The sequence below is a fragment of the Bos grunniens genome, chromosome 29, assembly GCF_055505025.1.
Source record: "Bos grunniens cultivar Pamir isolate PY7600 chromosome 29, Bosgru_T2T1.0, whole genome shotgun sequence".
In the NCBI taxonomy this organism is placed as follows: Eukaryota; Metazoa; Chordata; class Mammalia; order Artiodactyla; family Bovidae; genus Bos; species Bos grunniens.
The window spans coordinates 44557685-44573573 of record NC_141193.1 but is presented as its reverse complement, the minus strand read 5'-3'; the positions used below and the strand labels follow the sequence as shown (position 1 = coordinate 44573573).

General features: G+C 42.5%; 1 protein-coding gene and 1 long non-coding RNA gene across 5 annotated transcripts in view; one reads left to right on the top strand and one right to left on the bottom strand.

Annotated features, from left to right (window-relative positions):
- The window catches only part of GRM5 (glutamate metabotropic receptor 5), a 644995-nt gene extending 630892 nt beyond the window's left edge, over nt 1-14103 (top strand). For all 4 annotated transcript variants that reach the window (XM_086383216.1, XM_086383215.1, XM_086383217.1 and 1 more), the window contains one exon: nt 9264-14103. In XM_086383216.1, coding sequence (XP_086239342.1) covers nt 9264-10098 — 835 coding nt within the window. In that variant the 3' untranslated portion in view covers nt 10099-14103. The remainder of the gene's footprint in view (nt 1-9263) is intronic.
- LOC147342578 (uncharacterized) lies at nt 3803-8899 on the bottom strand. Its single transcript, XR_015157405.1, has 2 exons — nt 7940-8899; nt 3803-7498 (listed from the first exon to the last, which is right to left on the bottom strand). It is a non-coding gene; the product is annotated as an uncharacterized LOC147342578 (long non-coding RNA).
- Nucleotides 14104-15889: the final 1786 nt, after the last annotated feature.

The window sequence follows — 15889 nt, the reverse complement described above, 5'->3', positions numbered from 1 at the left end:
ATCACTGCAGATGGTGATTGCAGCCATGAAATTAAAATATGCTTACTCCTTGGAAGGAAAGTGATGACCAACCTAGATAGCATATTCAAAAGCAGAGACATTACTTGGCCAACAAAGGTCCGTCTAGTCAAGGCTATGGTTTTTCCAGTGGTCATGTATGGATGTGAGAGTTGGACTGTGAAGAAGGCTGAGCGCCAAAGAATTGATGCTTTTGAACTGTGGTGTTGGAGAAGACTCTTGAGAGTCCCGTGGACTGCAAGGAGATCCAACCAGTCCATTCTAAAGGAGATCAGTCCTGGGTTTTCATTGGAAGGACTGATGCTAAAGCTGAAACTCCAATACTTTGGCCAACTCCTGCGAAGAGTTGACTCATTGGAAAAGACTCTGATGCTGGGAGGGATTGGGGGCAGGAGGAGAAGGGGACAACAGAGGATGAGATGGCTGGATGGCATCACCTATTGGATGGACACGAGTTTGAGTAAACTCCGGGAGCTGGTGACGGACAGGGAGGCCTAGTGTGCTACGATTCACGGGGTTGCAAAGAGTCGGACACGACTGAGCGACTGAACTGAACTGAATGCATACAGAGGACAACTGTCTTTTGTTGAATCACAGCATGAAAAAAAAGGCTGATAATATTAACTTGTATGATTTCAAGTTTCAAGTTCCTTCATCCTTTTCCTTGACCAATACAGGTGCTCAATCAACCTGTGCTATTTGAGTCAGCAACCAAAGAGATACGCAGGGTGTTTTCTTGAAATTGCAAATATGTGAAATGTAAAGAGATATGGGGTAAATAAAAGAGAATATAAATCAATAATTTATCTCCTTAAAAACACATATCATCACCAGATAATATCTGAGGCCGCTCTTCCATGGAATAAAGAAAGTTCACTTCAGAAAGCAAATCTGGCAATGTACTGTCATGGAAAATGGAATTGAAAAATCATGACATATTAGTACACATTTTGCCACTTTCTGTGTAACCTTGGGTAGATCACCTAATCTCACTGAGCCTTGATTTTCTTATTTTTGGAAGGAGGATAAAGACTTTGATCCTATCAACTTCTGACAGTCAGTGTTTCTAAAAGTGCTTTATAAAGCACTATGAAAATAGATGTTGTTGCTTTGATTATTATGTCTCTATCAGGTAATTTGGTCCTTGACTTCATTTCAATTTACTCAAGTGTTTTTCTCTATACGTGCATCTCTAATGCATACATCATCCTGGCCATTTAAATTGTTCTTGACAGCAAGCCAGCTATTTACATCCATTTACGCCGTAACTGGGAAAATTTATATAGATGATTCTGCCATTTTCTTATATATTATGGTGCGTTTCTCAGTGTAACTGTCAAAATCAAGATGTCAGGTTTTAGGCAAAGCTCAGAAAGAAATTTTTCCATCTAATTTAGAGTGTCTGAATATAAACAATATCAGATTCCTCAGTATTTTTAAAAAACTGTATTTCCATACTTTGTAATTCAAAACTATTGAAAGCAAAATACTGATTTTTAAAAGTTTAAGAAAATGCTCAGAAAATGGAACTGCAATTGCAAATTTCCTGCTTGTAATATTAATGAAATTATTTTATTGATCTGTTGTCTAATGTAACTCTAAAGACATATTTGCTAATGATGTTATAAGGTTTTTGTATTTTTTAAATACATTTTTATATTAGGAAGTTCTTTTTTATATACCTCTCTCTTGGCTACCCCTGAATTCAAAATCACAAACAAGAGAGGTTAGTAATGATAGTTTTTTCATAACAAGAATTTTTGGATTTTCAGAGGATATAGTCAATATTTAATTTTTCTTATGCCCTACAACTGTGCAACTTAGGAAAGTGTTAATAAACCACAGAACAAAGGAGAGGATAAACGCCTAGTTTTTTAAATTTCATAAAGTAGTCTGAGAATTTTAATTGCTTACATGCCATTAATAAAACTAAATGAGTTCTGAGGGGGAAAAAAATCAGACTATTCAACAGCCATTTAAAATGAACACAAAAATTCTAAATTCCATGGACCTTATTGACAGTCAAACTCTCTCTTTATTCACTTTTGCTTCCTAATGATGGCATACCATAGCAGTGTGCTCTAATTCCTGCAGGTTTTGGCAGATGAATCGAGGAATCAGGAGAGGTCATTGAGCTGACATTCAGAGCCTGCCTGAAATGAATAAATTATTCAAGGGTCCCACATGGAAGGGAAGAAGTTGGGAGAACAAACTTTGAGAATAGAAGTAGAAAGGGTCATTTTGGCAGGCCCAGAATGTAAACAAAAAGAAAGCAAACAAAAAATCCAACCCTCTAATATTGGAGAAGGCGATGGCACCCCACTCCAGTACTCTTGCCTGGAAAATCCCACGGGTGGAGGAGCCTGGTGGGCTGCAGTCCATGGGGTCCCGAAGAGTCGGACACGACTGAGCGACTTCACTTTCACTTTTCACTTTCATGCATTGGAGATGGCAATGGCAACCCACTCCAGTGTTCTTGCCTGGAGAATCCCAGGGATGGAGAAGCCTGGTGGGCTGCCGTCTATGGGGTCGCACAGAGTCGGACACAACTGATGTGACTTAGCAGCAGCAGCAATAACATTATTGAAATGTTGAATTTTGCTGTTTTTGTTTTTCCAGAGATAAAGAACAAATCATCATAAAAAAGAGAACATTAGACTACAGACTAGACAGTATTACATATGGCAATAGGGTAACTGGGGCCTGCAAAGAGCAAGGTCCTTGTTTTCTCTTCTTTTTTTTGGCCAGTGTGTTCTTCCCAAGCAAAACACTGGTTCTGTCTCTCCCTCCAATCCTCCTTCCTCTTCCTCCTTTGTTAATGCCCAAAATATTACCTGAGAAAGTGAAGTGCTATAGATAAGTAAGGAAAAGCTCAGTCCTTTCTCTTACCTTGCACACTAGGACAAACATATAATCCTGATACTTTATATGTGTATATATATATATGCGTGTGTGTGTGTGTGTGTATATATATATAGTTGTTGTTCAGTCTCCAAGTCATGTCCAACTCTCTGTGACCCCATGAACTGCAAAAAAAAAAATATATATATATATAAAATATATATATATTTATATAATATATATATATATATATATCAGCCTAAATACTGTTAATAATAAACAACATTTTACCTCCATCGAGTGGACGGTTTGATGGTGCTAACCCCTTGCAGAGGTGCTCTGCTTCATAAAGTACCCTAATATATAGTAACCCTTTTGGTTCCTCCCAGAAATCACATGAGATGAGAAAGAGTGGTTCTTCTATTTTTTACCACTAAGCAAAGAGGCTGAAAGGTATTAACTGATTTGCCCAACATCAATCAGGGCCAGCTCTTGTAGCCACATTTTGGGTCCCCTACTCATATTGCCTCAATAAGCTTTCATCACTGAGAAGTTTCTCTCAAACAGATACAAGAACGACAAAAACGAAATCAACAGTTCCTTTGTGTATTTCATGACAGATATCCAGATCTGTGTTTTTTACTTCATTTATGAAATAACCTTTTCTCTGTATACACTGAGTACTAATTACACTGAGTTATATAAAAAGATGAATCCATATGACAAAAGAAATAAAATGTCATTAATACTAAATTTTTAAAACTTAATTCTAACAAAAATAATTATGAATGTATGACTTTTTAAGATTAGAAAGGATTTATCCACTCAGTTATGAGCCAAAATATATTACTGAGCAGGCAATGGAGTGTCCCCAGTGGCTCCATGGCAAAGAATCTGCCTGCTAAGCTGCAGACATGGGTTTAATCCCTGGGTCAGGAAGATCTGCTGGGGAAGGAAATGGTAACCCACTGTAGCATTCTTGCCTGGAGAATTTCATGGACAGAGGAGTCTGGTGGGCTACAGTCCATGGGGTTGCAAAGAGTTGACACAGCTTAGTGACTGAACAACAACACCGCACTGGGTATTATGCATATAACAGGAAACAAAGAACCCTCTGTCTCTGTCTTCAAACACTCCATCCCTCAGATGCAATGGACATACCACAGAGTTACTCAGTGCCTAAGGCGGGGGCTCTAGGAATCTAACCCAGTCAGGGATGGTGTCAGGAAAACGTCCTTCAAGAAAAAGCAATTAAGGTAAAGTCCAAAAAAAAAAAAAAAAAAAAGGAGCTATTTAGGCAAAAAGGAAGAAAAAGGCAGAGGAGGGAGTGCAAAGGAAAGAGCAGGAAGTAAACTTTGAAAGTAGAATAATGTTGAATCTATTGGAGTAGAGGTGATCACCCAAGGAGACAGCTAGGGTGAGAAAAGGCATGCCGCAGATAAAACCCTATGTAACTCCACAGCTGAGTACAGTTGGTCAGGTTAAGGAGGAACAACCAGAAATATGTTACAGCATTACCATAAACACTGACTTTGCACTGAATTCTCTCTTCTTCAAGCAGAGCTCAAGACAGCACAGGGAATAGTGGGCCCTCCATATCTCCTGGGCATTGATTCTAGGAGTCCCGATGGAGACCAAAGCCCCAGCTGCTCACACCCCTGACATAAACGGCACAGTAAAATGAATGCAGTTGGCACTCCATATCCTCAGGTTTCGCATCCAGATTCAACCAACAGCAGACCTGACTGCTTTGGGTTGTAGCCAAGGACAGCAAACTGCAGATACCGAGGGCCAACTGTAGATATTATTTTTGTTTCCTGAAACAGCATTCACATAGAATGCAAAAAATAACTCCTTAGATACTTTCTTACTTTCATTGTTTCCTTTAATCCTTAGAACAGTCTTCACCAAATGAAGTCTATACCACCTGCTTTTTTACTGAGACTTAAGGAGATTATTATTTTGTAAACATCCAGAATGACAGACCCAGAATTAGAACTCTGATTTTAGAATCCTTTGTCCACTGTACTTTCCAGGACACCACACAATGGCCCTGCTGGCTTAAAAATCCTAATCTTCCATCAAACCCTTATTAAGATCTTGCTGTGTGCCAATGAACAAGACAGAACAGGTTCCTATCTTCATGGAAACTATATTCCACTAGTAAACTGACTAATGTCGTAAGGTCAGTTTTCTCTTAATTCCCATGTGCTTTGGAGAAAAAAAAAAATACCCCATGACCCAAGAAAGGCAATGAAGTGTTCAGTTAGGGACTCCGTATCTCCAGCGTCTCCTGTGTCCATTTCCACTGTTATTTAGATTGCCTGGTGCACTCTCTCCTGTGTGACCACAGGCCCTGCCACTCTGTGAGCAAAGACACAGCCAGGAAAGGTGGCAGTCCCCTGCACAGGCGGCCTGGTGTCTGGCCGATCCTGCCGGCCATGCCAACCATCTCGCTGATCACACTGTTTGCACTGTTCACTGAACCTGTGGTGAGCAAGGCGCGAGCTATGAGGCTGGAAGAAAGCGCGAGGAGCCCTAGGAACTGCAGATACGTTTATTCTCTGGGGGCGGCACTGCGGCTGTAGCAGCCGTGCTGTATTCTCTCCTGGTTGACCCAGTGGACACAGCCCTTCCGCAGCCTCACCAGCTTAACGTAGCCATCAGTTCAGTTCAGTCGCTCAATCGTGTCCGACTCTTTGCGACCCCATGAATCGCAGCACGCCAGGCCTCCCTGTCCATCACCAACTCCCGGAGTTCACTCAGACTCACGTCCATCGAGTCAGTGATGCCATCCAGCCATCTCATCCTCTGTCGTCCCCTTCTCCTCCTGCCCCCAATCCCTCCCAGCATCAGAGTCTTTTCCAATGAGTCAACTCTTCGCATGAGGTGGCCAAAGTACTGGAGTTTCAGCTTTAGCATCAGTCCTTCCAAAGAAATCCCAGGGCTGGTCTCCTTTAGAATGGACTGGTTGGATCTCCTTGCAGTCCAAGGGACTCTCAAGAGTCTTCTCCAAAACCACAGTTCAAAAGCATCCATTCTTCAGTGCTCAGCCTTCTTCACAGTCCAACTCTCACATCCATACATGACCACTGGAAAAACCATAGCCTTGCCTAGACAGACCTTTGTTGGCAAAGTAATATCTCTGCTTTTGAATATGCTATCTAGGTTGGTCATAACTTTACTTCCAAGGAGTAAGCATCTTTTAATTTCATGGCTGCAGTCACCATCTGCAGTGCAGTGATTTTGGAGCACAAAAAAATAAATAAAACACGTAGCCATAGCACAGCCCTAATACCACCCCAAGGGTTTTTTAAGGTGGAGCTTATATATACCTTGGGGCTTCCCTGGTGGCTCAGACGGTAAAGCATCTGCCTACAATACGGGAGACCTGGGTTCAATCCCTGGGTCATGAAGATCCCCTGGAGCAGGAAATAGCAACCCAGTCCAGAATTCTTGCCTGGAAAATCCCATGGACGGAGGAGCCTGGTGGGCTAGAGTCCATGGGGTCGCAAAGAGTTGGACACGACTTCACTTTCACTTTCTATATTCCTACACAACAAAAGCAGCCTGTGGGCAAGCCAGTGCCTCGGGAGGCACATGCACAGTGCCCTAAGTGAGCTCAGCTGTTACATAACGATTATTTACAAAGTGTGGTGAGAGGGCGGGGTGAGAGAGCCTGACCATCCCATCTTGGCTAACTTGCTCTTTCCCGACACTCATTGGGACCGTTTCCTTCTCACACATTCACCCAAGGGTTTTTCAACCCGCTCTCCTGTCTTGGAGCCCGGCTACCTGGGATTCTGATGACTGTCACTGTTAGGGTTACGTTCCATCAAAACCTCTGTGTGCTGGAGGTGAGAGCTTCCCTAGGGTAAAGCTTGGTAGAGTGAATCCAGCTACACTTCTAGCTTCTAGCCTGTGCTTTGTAGCAAAAGTGGCCCCAGCTACCCGAAAGTCTAACTGTCCCTCCAGACTTGTGTTTCTTATCCTGCCTGCAGGAGAGAAACGGGGTTGCTGGCAACCGTGTTCCCAATCAAATCCCATGCATCATTTGGCCCGTTTCTCCTGTGCCATGCTCCAGAAGTTAGTGGACACTTGGGAAGAAGAAAAGTGATGTGCTGAAAACAAAAAGGGTGGCAGGTCAGGTTAATGCAAAAATGTTAAAAAAAAAAAAAAAAGCACCTGAAACTCTCTGGAAAGTTTACAGGTTAGCAGGGTCCCTTCTGTTACTGGGGATGCATAAAACCTCAATAGCTGGAAATAATGTCCATTGGGGCAGGGTGGGGGCGGGGATATCTCATATTCCAGAATTTTGAAGGACACCAAGTGGCAAAATACAGGGTAGATTAAATGGACTGGGATTTCAGTGGAAAGAGCAAAAATAGGAAGACCACACAGTGGAAAGGGACAGATGAAGACATGGGAAGCAGTGTGGCAAAGAGGCAGGAAGCATGCTTGTCATAGGGGCTGTAAAAACAGTGGTTTGTTATCAAGGGACTGGACGTCTCAAGCAACACAGGGTCTCAAAGTTACAGTCGGCAGTCCCAAGGCAGGTGGGCTCCAAACACAATTCGGTCCCTTGCCTGGCAAAGGCCAGTCAGTCTGCCAGCCAGGAGGTCAAAGGAACAACAGGAACCTAGAGAAAAAGGATACCTTCTTGTTAGAGTTTCTTAGTCTGTGAAACACTGACTGCAGAATCACTTTAGGGAAGCAGAGTGCTTGTCAAATGCATGGATCCATAGAACCCAACCTAGACAATCAGAATCTCTGGGTCCCGCCTGGGTATATGACAAATACCACAGGTGAGTCCTATATGCTATTAAGTTTAATAACCACCAGCTGAGATAATCAAATTGGGTGGCTAAAGCCTTTGTTTAGACACTGCCTAGTGCTCTCTCTCGGAAAAGGCAATGGCACCCCACTCCAGCACTCTTGCCTGGAAAATGCCATGGACGGAGGAGCCTGGTGGGCTGCAGTCCATGGGGTCGCTAAGAGTCGGACCCGACTGAGAGACTTCACTTTACTTTCACTTTCATGCATTGGAGAAGGAAATAGCAACCCACTCCAGTGTTCTTGCCTAGAGAATCCCAGGGACGGGGGAGCCTGGTGGGCCGCCGTCTGTGGGGTCGCACAGAGTCGGACACGACTGAAGCAACTTAGCAGCAGCAGCAGCACAGCTCTCTCTTGGTCCACAGCACCTAGAACAGAGCTGTCTAGACATAACAGACCCCTAGTTACAGAGCTCTCACATTCCTTCCTGGGGGTAAACCACACCAGGATCTCTCTATATCACCTCCCTGAAGGTCAGGCCACATCCTCTGAACACAGGTGAACTTCTTGATTGTGTTCTGAGAGGCAGTTGTCCCATTTCTTTAGAGGGAAGAAGGGTATAGGCCCTCTGTCTGTAAGGCTGAAGCATCAACTCATTACAGGCTTTCTTCACCAGAGGAGATTTCAGTTCCCAGAGGGGAGACCAGAAAGGACTACTTGGGAAAGAAAGGCGGGAAAAAGACTCTAAGAAACCATGTCAATCAGGCACTACTCATCAAGACCCTAACTTGAATGTAGTGTGCCAGGTGCCAAGGGCAATAATACTGCAATGCTCCCTGGCAGAATTGTTATTCGACTTTTAGGCCTAAAAATAAATGTGTGAGGAAAGTTTCTAGGAGGTAAAAAAGTTCTAATTATAAATCAGTGTATGTCTTCACTGAATTTGTATTTTCCACCCCATAAGTCAGACTAAGTAAAATCGTGTTCTAAGTCAGGAGTTCTTACAGTAAACCCTAGTTAAATGCACCAACCACTGGCATGCAGAATAAAAACTGAATTGGAACCACTATCTCCTTTCTGGTGACCCCCGACTCCTACCTCTACGGTCCCCTCTGATGATCAGGTTGAGGGGTGCTCCTAGTTTTAACGTTTCCTTTCAGAGGCTCCCAACTTTAGGAAGCCCGTGCTGTATACCGGGCACATCTACATACAACCACAATACCGCAAGCCCTTGCTTCTAGGTTTGCAACTTAACCAGCTGCCGCACTCCCCGGTAGGCGGAACTGACATTATTGTTTAGTCGCCAAGTCCTCTTGGATGGGTTTTCCGAGCCGGTGGTCTGCAGCCCGCCAGGCTCCTCGGACCATTTCGTCCTCCAGGGTTCCCATGAACAACCCCTTTAACCTTCCTAGTATCCCCTTCGACATCCTTTCGCGGTAATGATGAACGAACGGAAGGCCAGAGACAAGAAAGCAGCCTTGAACTCAAAGGCAGCAGAAAGCCCGTTCCCAGATCTCTTCCCCTGGTGTCCTTGGATGCCTCCTGTCCCCAGTCCGAGTCCCACAGCCCCCCAGCCCCACCACCACCACGGAGGAGCGCGCAGTCACCTCTCGTCTACCTTCTCTCCGCAGCTCCAACGGCAAGTCGGTCACTTGGGCGCAGAACGAGAAGAGCAGCCGCGGGCAGCACCTGTGGCAGAGGCTGTCGGTGCACATCAACAAGAAGGAGAACCCCAACCAGACGGCCGTCATCAAGCCCTTCCCCAAGAGCACGGAGGGTCGCGGCGCGGGGGGCGCGGGCGGCGGCGGGCCCGAGCCCCCGGACACCGGCCCCAAGGCGCGCCCCGCCGCGGCCGAGGCCGAGGAGCGCCTCGCCGTGCCGCGCGCGCCGTCGCCCATCAGCACGCTGAGCCGGCACGCGGGCGGCCACCCCGACGACGAGGACGCGCGCTCGCTGCGCTCGGAGCCCGCGGCGCGCAGCAGCTCGTCGCAGGGCTCGCTGCTGGAGCAGATCAGCAGCGTGGTGACCCGCTTCACGGCCAACATCAGCGAGCTCAACTCCATGATGCTGGCTTCCCCGGGGGCGCCCGGCGCGGGCGCCGCGCTCTGCTCGGCCTACCTGATCCCCACGGAGATGCAGCTGCCCGCCGCCGTGATGACCACGTTCGCGGAGATCCAGCCGCCGCCCGCCGCCGAGGGCCCGGGCGGCGCGGCCCCGCCGGCGGAGGGCGCCGCCCGGGAGCCTTCCCCCTCGGCGGCGGCGACCGGGCCCGAGGCTGCGGCCGGCAAGGCGGACCTGGAGGAGCTGGTGGCGCTCACACCGCCATCCCCCTTCAGGGACTCGGTGGACTCCGGGAGCACCACCCCCAACTCGCCCGTGTCCGAGTCGGCCCTGTGTATCCCGTCGTCCCCCAAGTACGACACGCTTATCATCAGAGATTACACCCAGAGCTCCTCGTCCTTGTGAATGTCCTTGGAAACCACGCTGGGGTCCCCCCCGCCCCAAGGAGCCGAGACCCTCCGGTGTCCCCACAGACAGCAAGGACAGGCCTGGGCGCCTGCTTAAGACCCGGAAGTGGAAGACATCGCGTACACCCGCAGCGGAAACAAGGGATCAAGAGTGCTATCTACCATCCACCGACGAAGACACCAACCACAAATCTTTCGGCAGATTTTCTTCTAGTGGCCTTAGAAAATATGGGCTTTTACGAAACACCGCTTCTACTTTTGAGGGCTCACGAGGAGTCTGTTGAACCAGTTACATCCCAAGTGCTTTGCTCTAGGGAAACAAGGAGTGTGAAACAGCAAAACGGAGGGTTGAAAAGACATAGTTAATAAGCTACTGTAAAAAAAAAATTTTTTTTTGTTTACTTTAATTCTTTTCCCAGAAGATTCTTTGATTCACCAAACATGAATGTACATTTTCTAACAAACTCAAAATCTGGGACCAAAACATCAACCTTTCTCTTCCTCTTTTTTTTTTTTTTCCCCTTTTTCTTTCCTTTAAAGACCTTGGAAAGCAGACTTGGGCCCAGTATTTGCTGAGGCGTTGATATGATTGTGTCCCATGGGCAACACGCAACTGTGTGATGAGGGCCACGCTGATGTATGTAGGGCTTTTACCAGACACTTTCCAATTTGGTTGTGACCTCCTCTTCCAAAAGCCTGCATCCTGGATTCCACCTAGTTATTTCAGTTCACCTCCATTAACCAAGAAAACCAGTGGAGATTTCTTGACTATTTCACCATGTTGCCAATCAATACTGGAGTAGCAAAAAATATTTTCTGGAATACTGTTTTGTAATTCCCTCACTGGGGTGCGTTGTGTAGCTGGAAATTCTCTTTCTAATAATAATAATTCTTGAGCTCCAGCTTGGCTATCTCTTTCATGAAATGTGGCCACTCATTATGAATGCATTGCCAGCTAAAATATTTAAAATACGCATTTGGGCTTCTTCATTCATTTCTTCTGAGAACCTGACGCACAAAGAGCTCCTCTGTTCTTTTCAAGTCCCACCACGGGAAGAATGGTCCGGAGACCCAGTGAAGACACTGTCGTGACTGGAGGGGCTGTTCAAAAAATTAACATGATCTTAACACACTGGAGGCTTTAAAACTGTCAAGTCGGCTCAGCAGAGATTTAGCTACGCCAGTAAGCAGTGATTTTAACTTTTCTCGGCTGCTTAAACAGGGCAGCTATGAACTATGACACATGTAGATGTTTCAAAGCAATACAGAAAACTAAAACAGAGGAACCTTAACAGATACAAACCACACCATCTTTCTTAGCCATTCCAAAAAGAGGCAAAGCAATTATTAATATTTTCCTTTTTAAGATAATTATGAATATAATTTTGTGCACTTCATACTGTCACTTTTTAAAAACTGCAGAAAAGAGATTTAAAGTTCTAATAGACATATCTGTGCTTTGATAGGCTCCTATAGATAGAATTCAGCTCAAGACCTGCATCCGCTGTCATTTCTTTCTTCCTCCCATTACAGCTATCCTCAGGTGCCAAATGTTTTTGATTTTTAAATAAGGATAGTAATAAAAGGAGGAGGTATCCTATAAATTTAAAGTCCAGTTGACCCAGCCTTATACTAAAGATAGCCTTATGAGAAAGATTTGCTGTAAGGCAGAAGTATATTTTTAGCAGAGAGAAAAATAAATAAAAACCTTTTTCCTTTTGCTCAATATCCTTATTTGGTATTTTTTATTTCACATCTACTTAAAAGAAGGAATTGAGAAATGAAAATATATCTATTACCATAATTTATCATTCTCTACTTTTAAACGTTATAATACACTGTTTTACCTTTCCTGATAACTATCCTCATATTAAATTATATTAAATCAAATCTCCCAATATAAAACATTAAAAGCTAACATTAATTTACTAAAATAGAAATTTTAAAAAAATCAAACCTCCCGTGCAAATTTGAAAATAGCATCGTTGGAGCCCCTTGATCCCAAATATTATGAGACTCTTGAAACAGTCAATCTAGCTAAGTTTTGTGGTTTCATTGAAAGCAAATGTCTGCGTCTACTTGAAAAACAAATGTAAATATTTTGAAGTAAATATTAATATCCCTGGATTCTCATCAAAGGGGTGGCATTCACCTGGGGGTTCCTGTCTTGATTTCTTAGGCATGGAAACCTTCCTAAGTATGCTCTATCTAAGTTTTTAAATTTGTTTCAAAGAACCATTATGTTGGTTTCCACTGTATTCTCAAATGCAAGTTTCACTGTGTTGACCAACAGGAAAACACTTTTAAAACTTTCTCCATGATCAAATTCCTTTTCTATTTTTTTAGTGACATATTTCCTTTAAAAGTATACTACCATATGAGAAAATTCATTAGAAATTAAAATTTAATGTGAATAAATTGCCATCATATAATTCTATGTGAATTAATAGTCAACATAAGAAAAATAATTTATCTAATTAGAGGAGAACAAGAGGTATTTTTCTGTGTATTTATATAACCCTTTGCCACTTCATTCAGTACATTGTATAATATATAATATTATTGGTAATGCATTCTTGGGATCTTTTATTTTGGAATGATACTAACTCTGTCTCTTTGCCAATTCTAATACCAGGTTCCAAGTTAAATCTACAGTACAAAAGAGAACTGAATATTCATTCTAGGGCTAGGATATGAACTTCACAATTCATTTGAGTACCTATTTTCACTGAATTTCCTAGAAAACAATCTGTTCCTGGTGCCCAGTGATAATTGAGGTGGGACCAGCATGACTCAAGGGAAGGGGAAAGTGCAGTGAAACGCTGAGCTTCAGAAGAGCGACCCTAAAGGACAGTTTGGTCCCGGGATTAAAAAGAGAAGACCTGGTTCGATCAAGTTGTACGGACGATCTGAGCAATCCACCCATTCTGTATTGTGGGAAGTGGTGGGGACCGCCTGAGAAGACCGTGTCTGCACCGCGAAGAAGCAGAACCACCTCTCTGGGTTAGGGGTGGGGAACAGAAAGGGAGTGTGGAAAGGAGAACATGTGAGATTTGACTGAAGCAAAGAGAAAAAAGCAGACCCCTGAATGTGCTAATCCTTGTTAGTAACAGTCTTTCCCAAGTTTCTGCTGTTACCAGCGTGTGATCAGAAAGACTAGGAACTATTTCTGACTGTCAATGAATTGTATAATTCTGTGCAGTTCTGTGACTTCCAAACCAGGAATAAACTCTTTAAAAAAAATTTTTTCCTGTGCTAGTCTCCCAGCAAAATGTATGTGTTTCGGAGACTTCAAAGGTTATTACCTGAGTTCACATTTAGCCACAGCTTATTAATAACCCTCAAGCTGTCAGAATCTCTATAGTTACCATTTACAATTTTATACTGTGAAAAATATACAGATCAGTGAAAACTGAAAGATAAGTTGGAATTCACTTTAAAGAGGGCCTGAAGCCTGAGAGATGCTCTACTATCTGTTGAAGAATGAGGCATGTATGAAATAGTTGGCCGAATTTCACTGATCTTCCCAATGTGAACAAATATACTATGTATATTGTGTGTATTTCTAGAATTCAATGGCAGCTGCTGGTGGTGTTGTAATTAGAAATCTATATAGAATATAGATGTTTTAGAGAGATGGTGCCAATCCTAAAAGATTTGTGTGGGCTACAAGTGCTTGTACTTACTTTTTTCTGCACTTTAACTGATTTGGTTTTAAGATGGTGTGCGTGTATGTTTTTCTTTTATTTTTTTCTGTTGTTGCAGCTTGTGCTATTAAAATGATAGAGAATGTTAAATTATTTTGATGTGAATTGCAAATGATTTTTTCATAAAGTTTAACATTTCTATCAGCATTGTTTTGCTTTGTACTTGTATAAATGTGTTTTATTTTAGTACTTTAAAATATACTTGCCTGTTTCTCAGTTGTCTAACTCATGTTAGAGCTGGTATTTGTGAAGTCAGTTACTTTTTGAAAAATATTAAAAAAGAAACTATGACATGACTTTAAGATTCTTCCCCTTAAATGTTTAGATTGTTGTCTTAATAGTGTTTTCTGTGACCCAAAGAGCCATACTATTAATTCACCTTAAATTCTGAACAATCTGTACGTTCGAGTTATGGGGTTTACAAAGCAGCCTGTGGACAATAGATTAAAATATAAATGTAAACTAAGCACAAAACAACCAGAGATGCTGTCCCCAAAGGCACCTGCAAATACCTTTCAAGACATAAATAAATACTTATATTAAAACAAGGAAGCATGTAGGGAATAAGTCTTGTGTGTGTCTGAAAATACCAATACAAATTATAGGTGTAGTTCCACAGTTATCTGTGTTGATAGAAGATCACAAAAATAATATAAATTATGTGTGTGTGTATATATACATATATGTGTCTGCATATGTATACAGACTTACACACATCAACATAGATATTTTACCTTAGAATCTATATAGTTTTGTATGTGTATGCTTATGTGTGTATGTATGGGCACATCTATATAATTTTTCTGGAAAAAATTACTTATTAACTCACTTTTTGCTTTGATAGATTCTTAAGCAAATTTACACTCCCTGAACACAAATTAGCTAAAACCTAAAAGCATAATGTAGATTAGATGAATGATGTATGGAAAAGAAAAACAATGTAAATTTTTTAAATATATCTTCTTTCTACTCCCCTATATTATTTGTACACATTTAATATGTATATACACATTTATTCTTATACGTATATAAGTGGATACAAAGTATGTCTGAACTTACAAAAGAAAACCTTTTTTTGTCAGACTCTCTAATTCAGTCTCTTCTAAGTAATCCAAATGGGCATATGTTTATGTGAACTTAAGGTTAATATGAAATACCTGGACTACATACAGAAAATTATCTCCTAAAGATCAAAAGAGTTTTGTAAGACTCCATAGAATCACAGGAGGTCAGATAAAACCAGATGATGCAGTAGAAACAGCATTAAATAGGATTAAAAGTCACTCCCTATTGCCCTGTCCCATATGATCTTGGATGAATAACCTTGACATCTATAAAACTCAGTTCATTTTTATTTAAATGCAGACATGAGTAACAATAACCTGTGAGATTTATTTCATTTCCAGCATTCCTGGTATGTGGTAAATACTTAATAGGTGATAGCTATCAATGGCAACATAGTATTTTTTATATAGTTAATATCCAGCAGGCAGCTTAGATATATTAAGTCCAATATTACTTGTGGAGTGGTAACAAATTCTTGTCCAACATAAGGCATATATCATTGCGGGGGAAAGCCTATGGAGGTTGGAACTGTCCATATAGTATGACTTAGTAAAGTGATCTTAAGCACCACAGAAAGAACGTTTTTCTTCTGTTATAGTCTATGCTGCATGCTAACCAGTTTGGGGGTATAGTATGTAAATGATCAGTTTGTAAAAATTAACAGTTCTCAAACATTTTCTTTTTTATGGTGGCTAGCTAGATAGGTAGGTGCGTGCTAAGTCACCTCATTCATGTCCAGCTCATTGTGACTCTATGGACCTTAGCCTGTCAGGCTCTTCTGTCCATGGGATTCTCCAGGCAAGAATACTGAAGTGAGGTGCCATGCCCTCCTCCAGGGAATCTTCCTGATCGAGGGTTCGAACTGGTATCTCCCAGTGCTCCTCCACTGCAGGCGGATTCTTTATTGCTGAGCCACTAGGGAAGCCCCAGATAGGTAGGTAAATAAGATTATATTAATGAAATTGTCCCCTTAAAAACACAGTAATTTCATTTTTTTTTCTCAAAGTATTTTGAAAT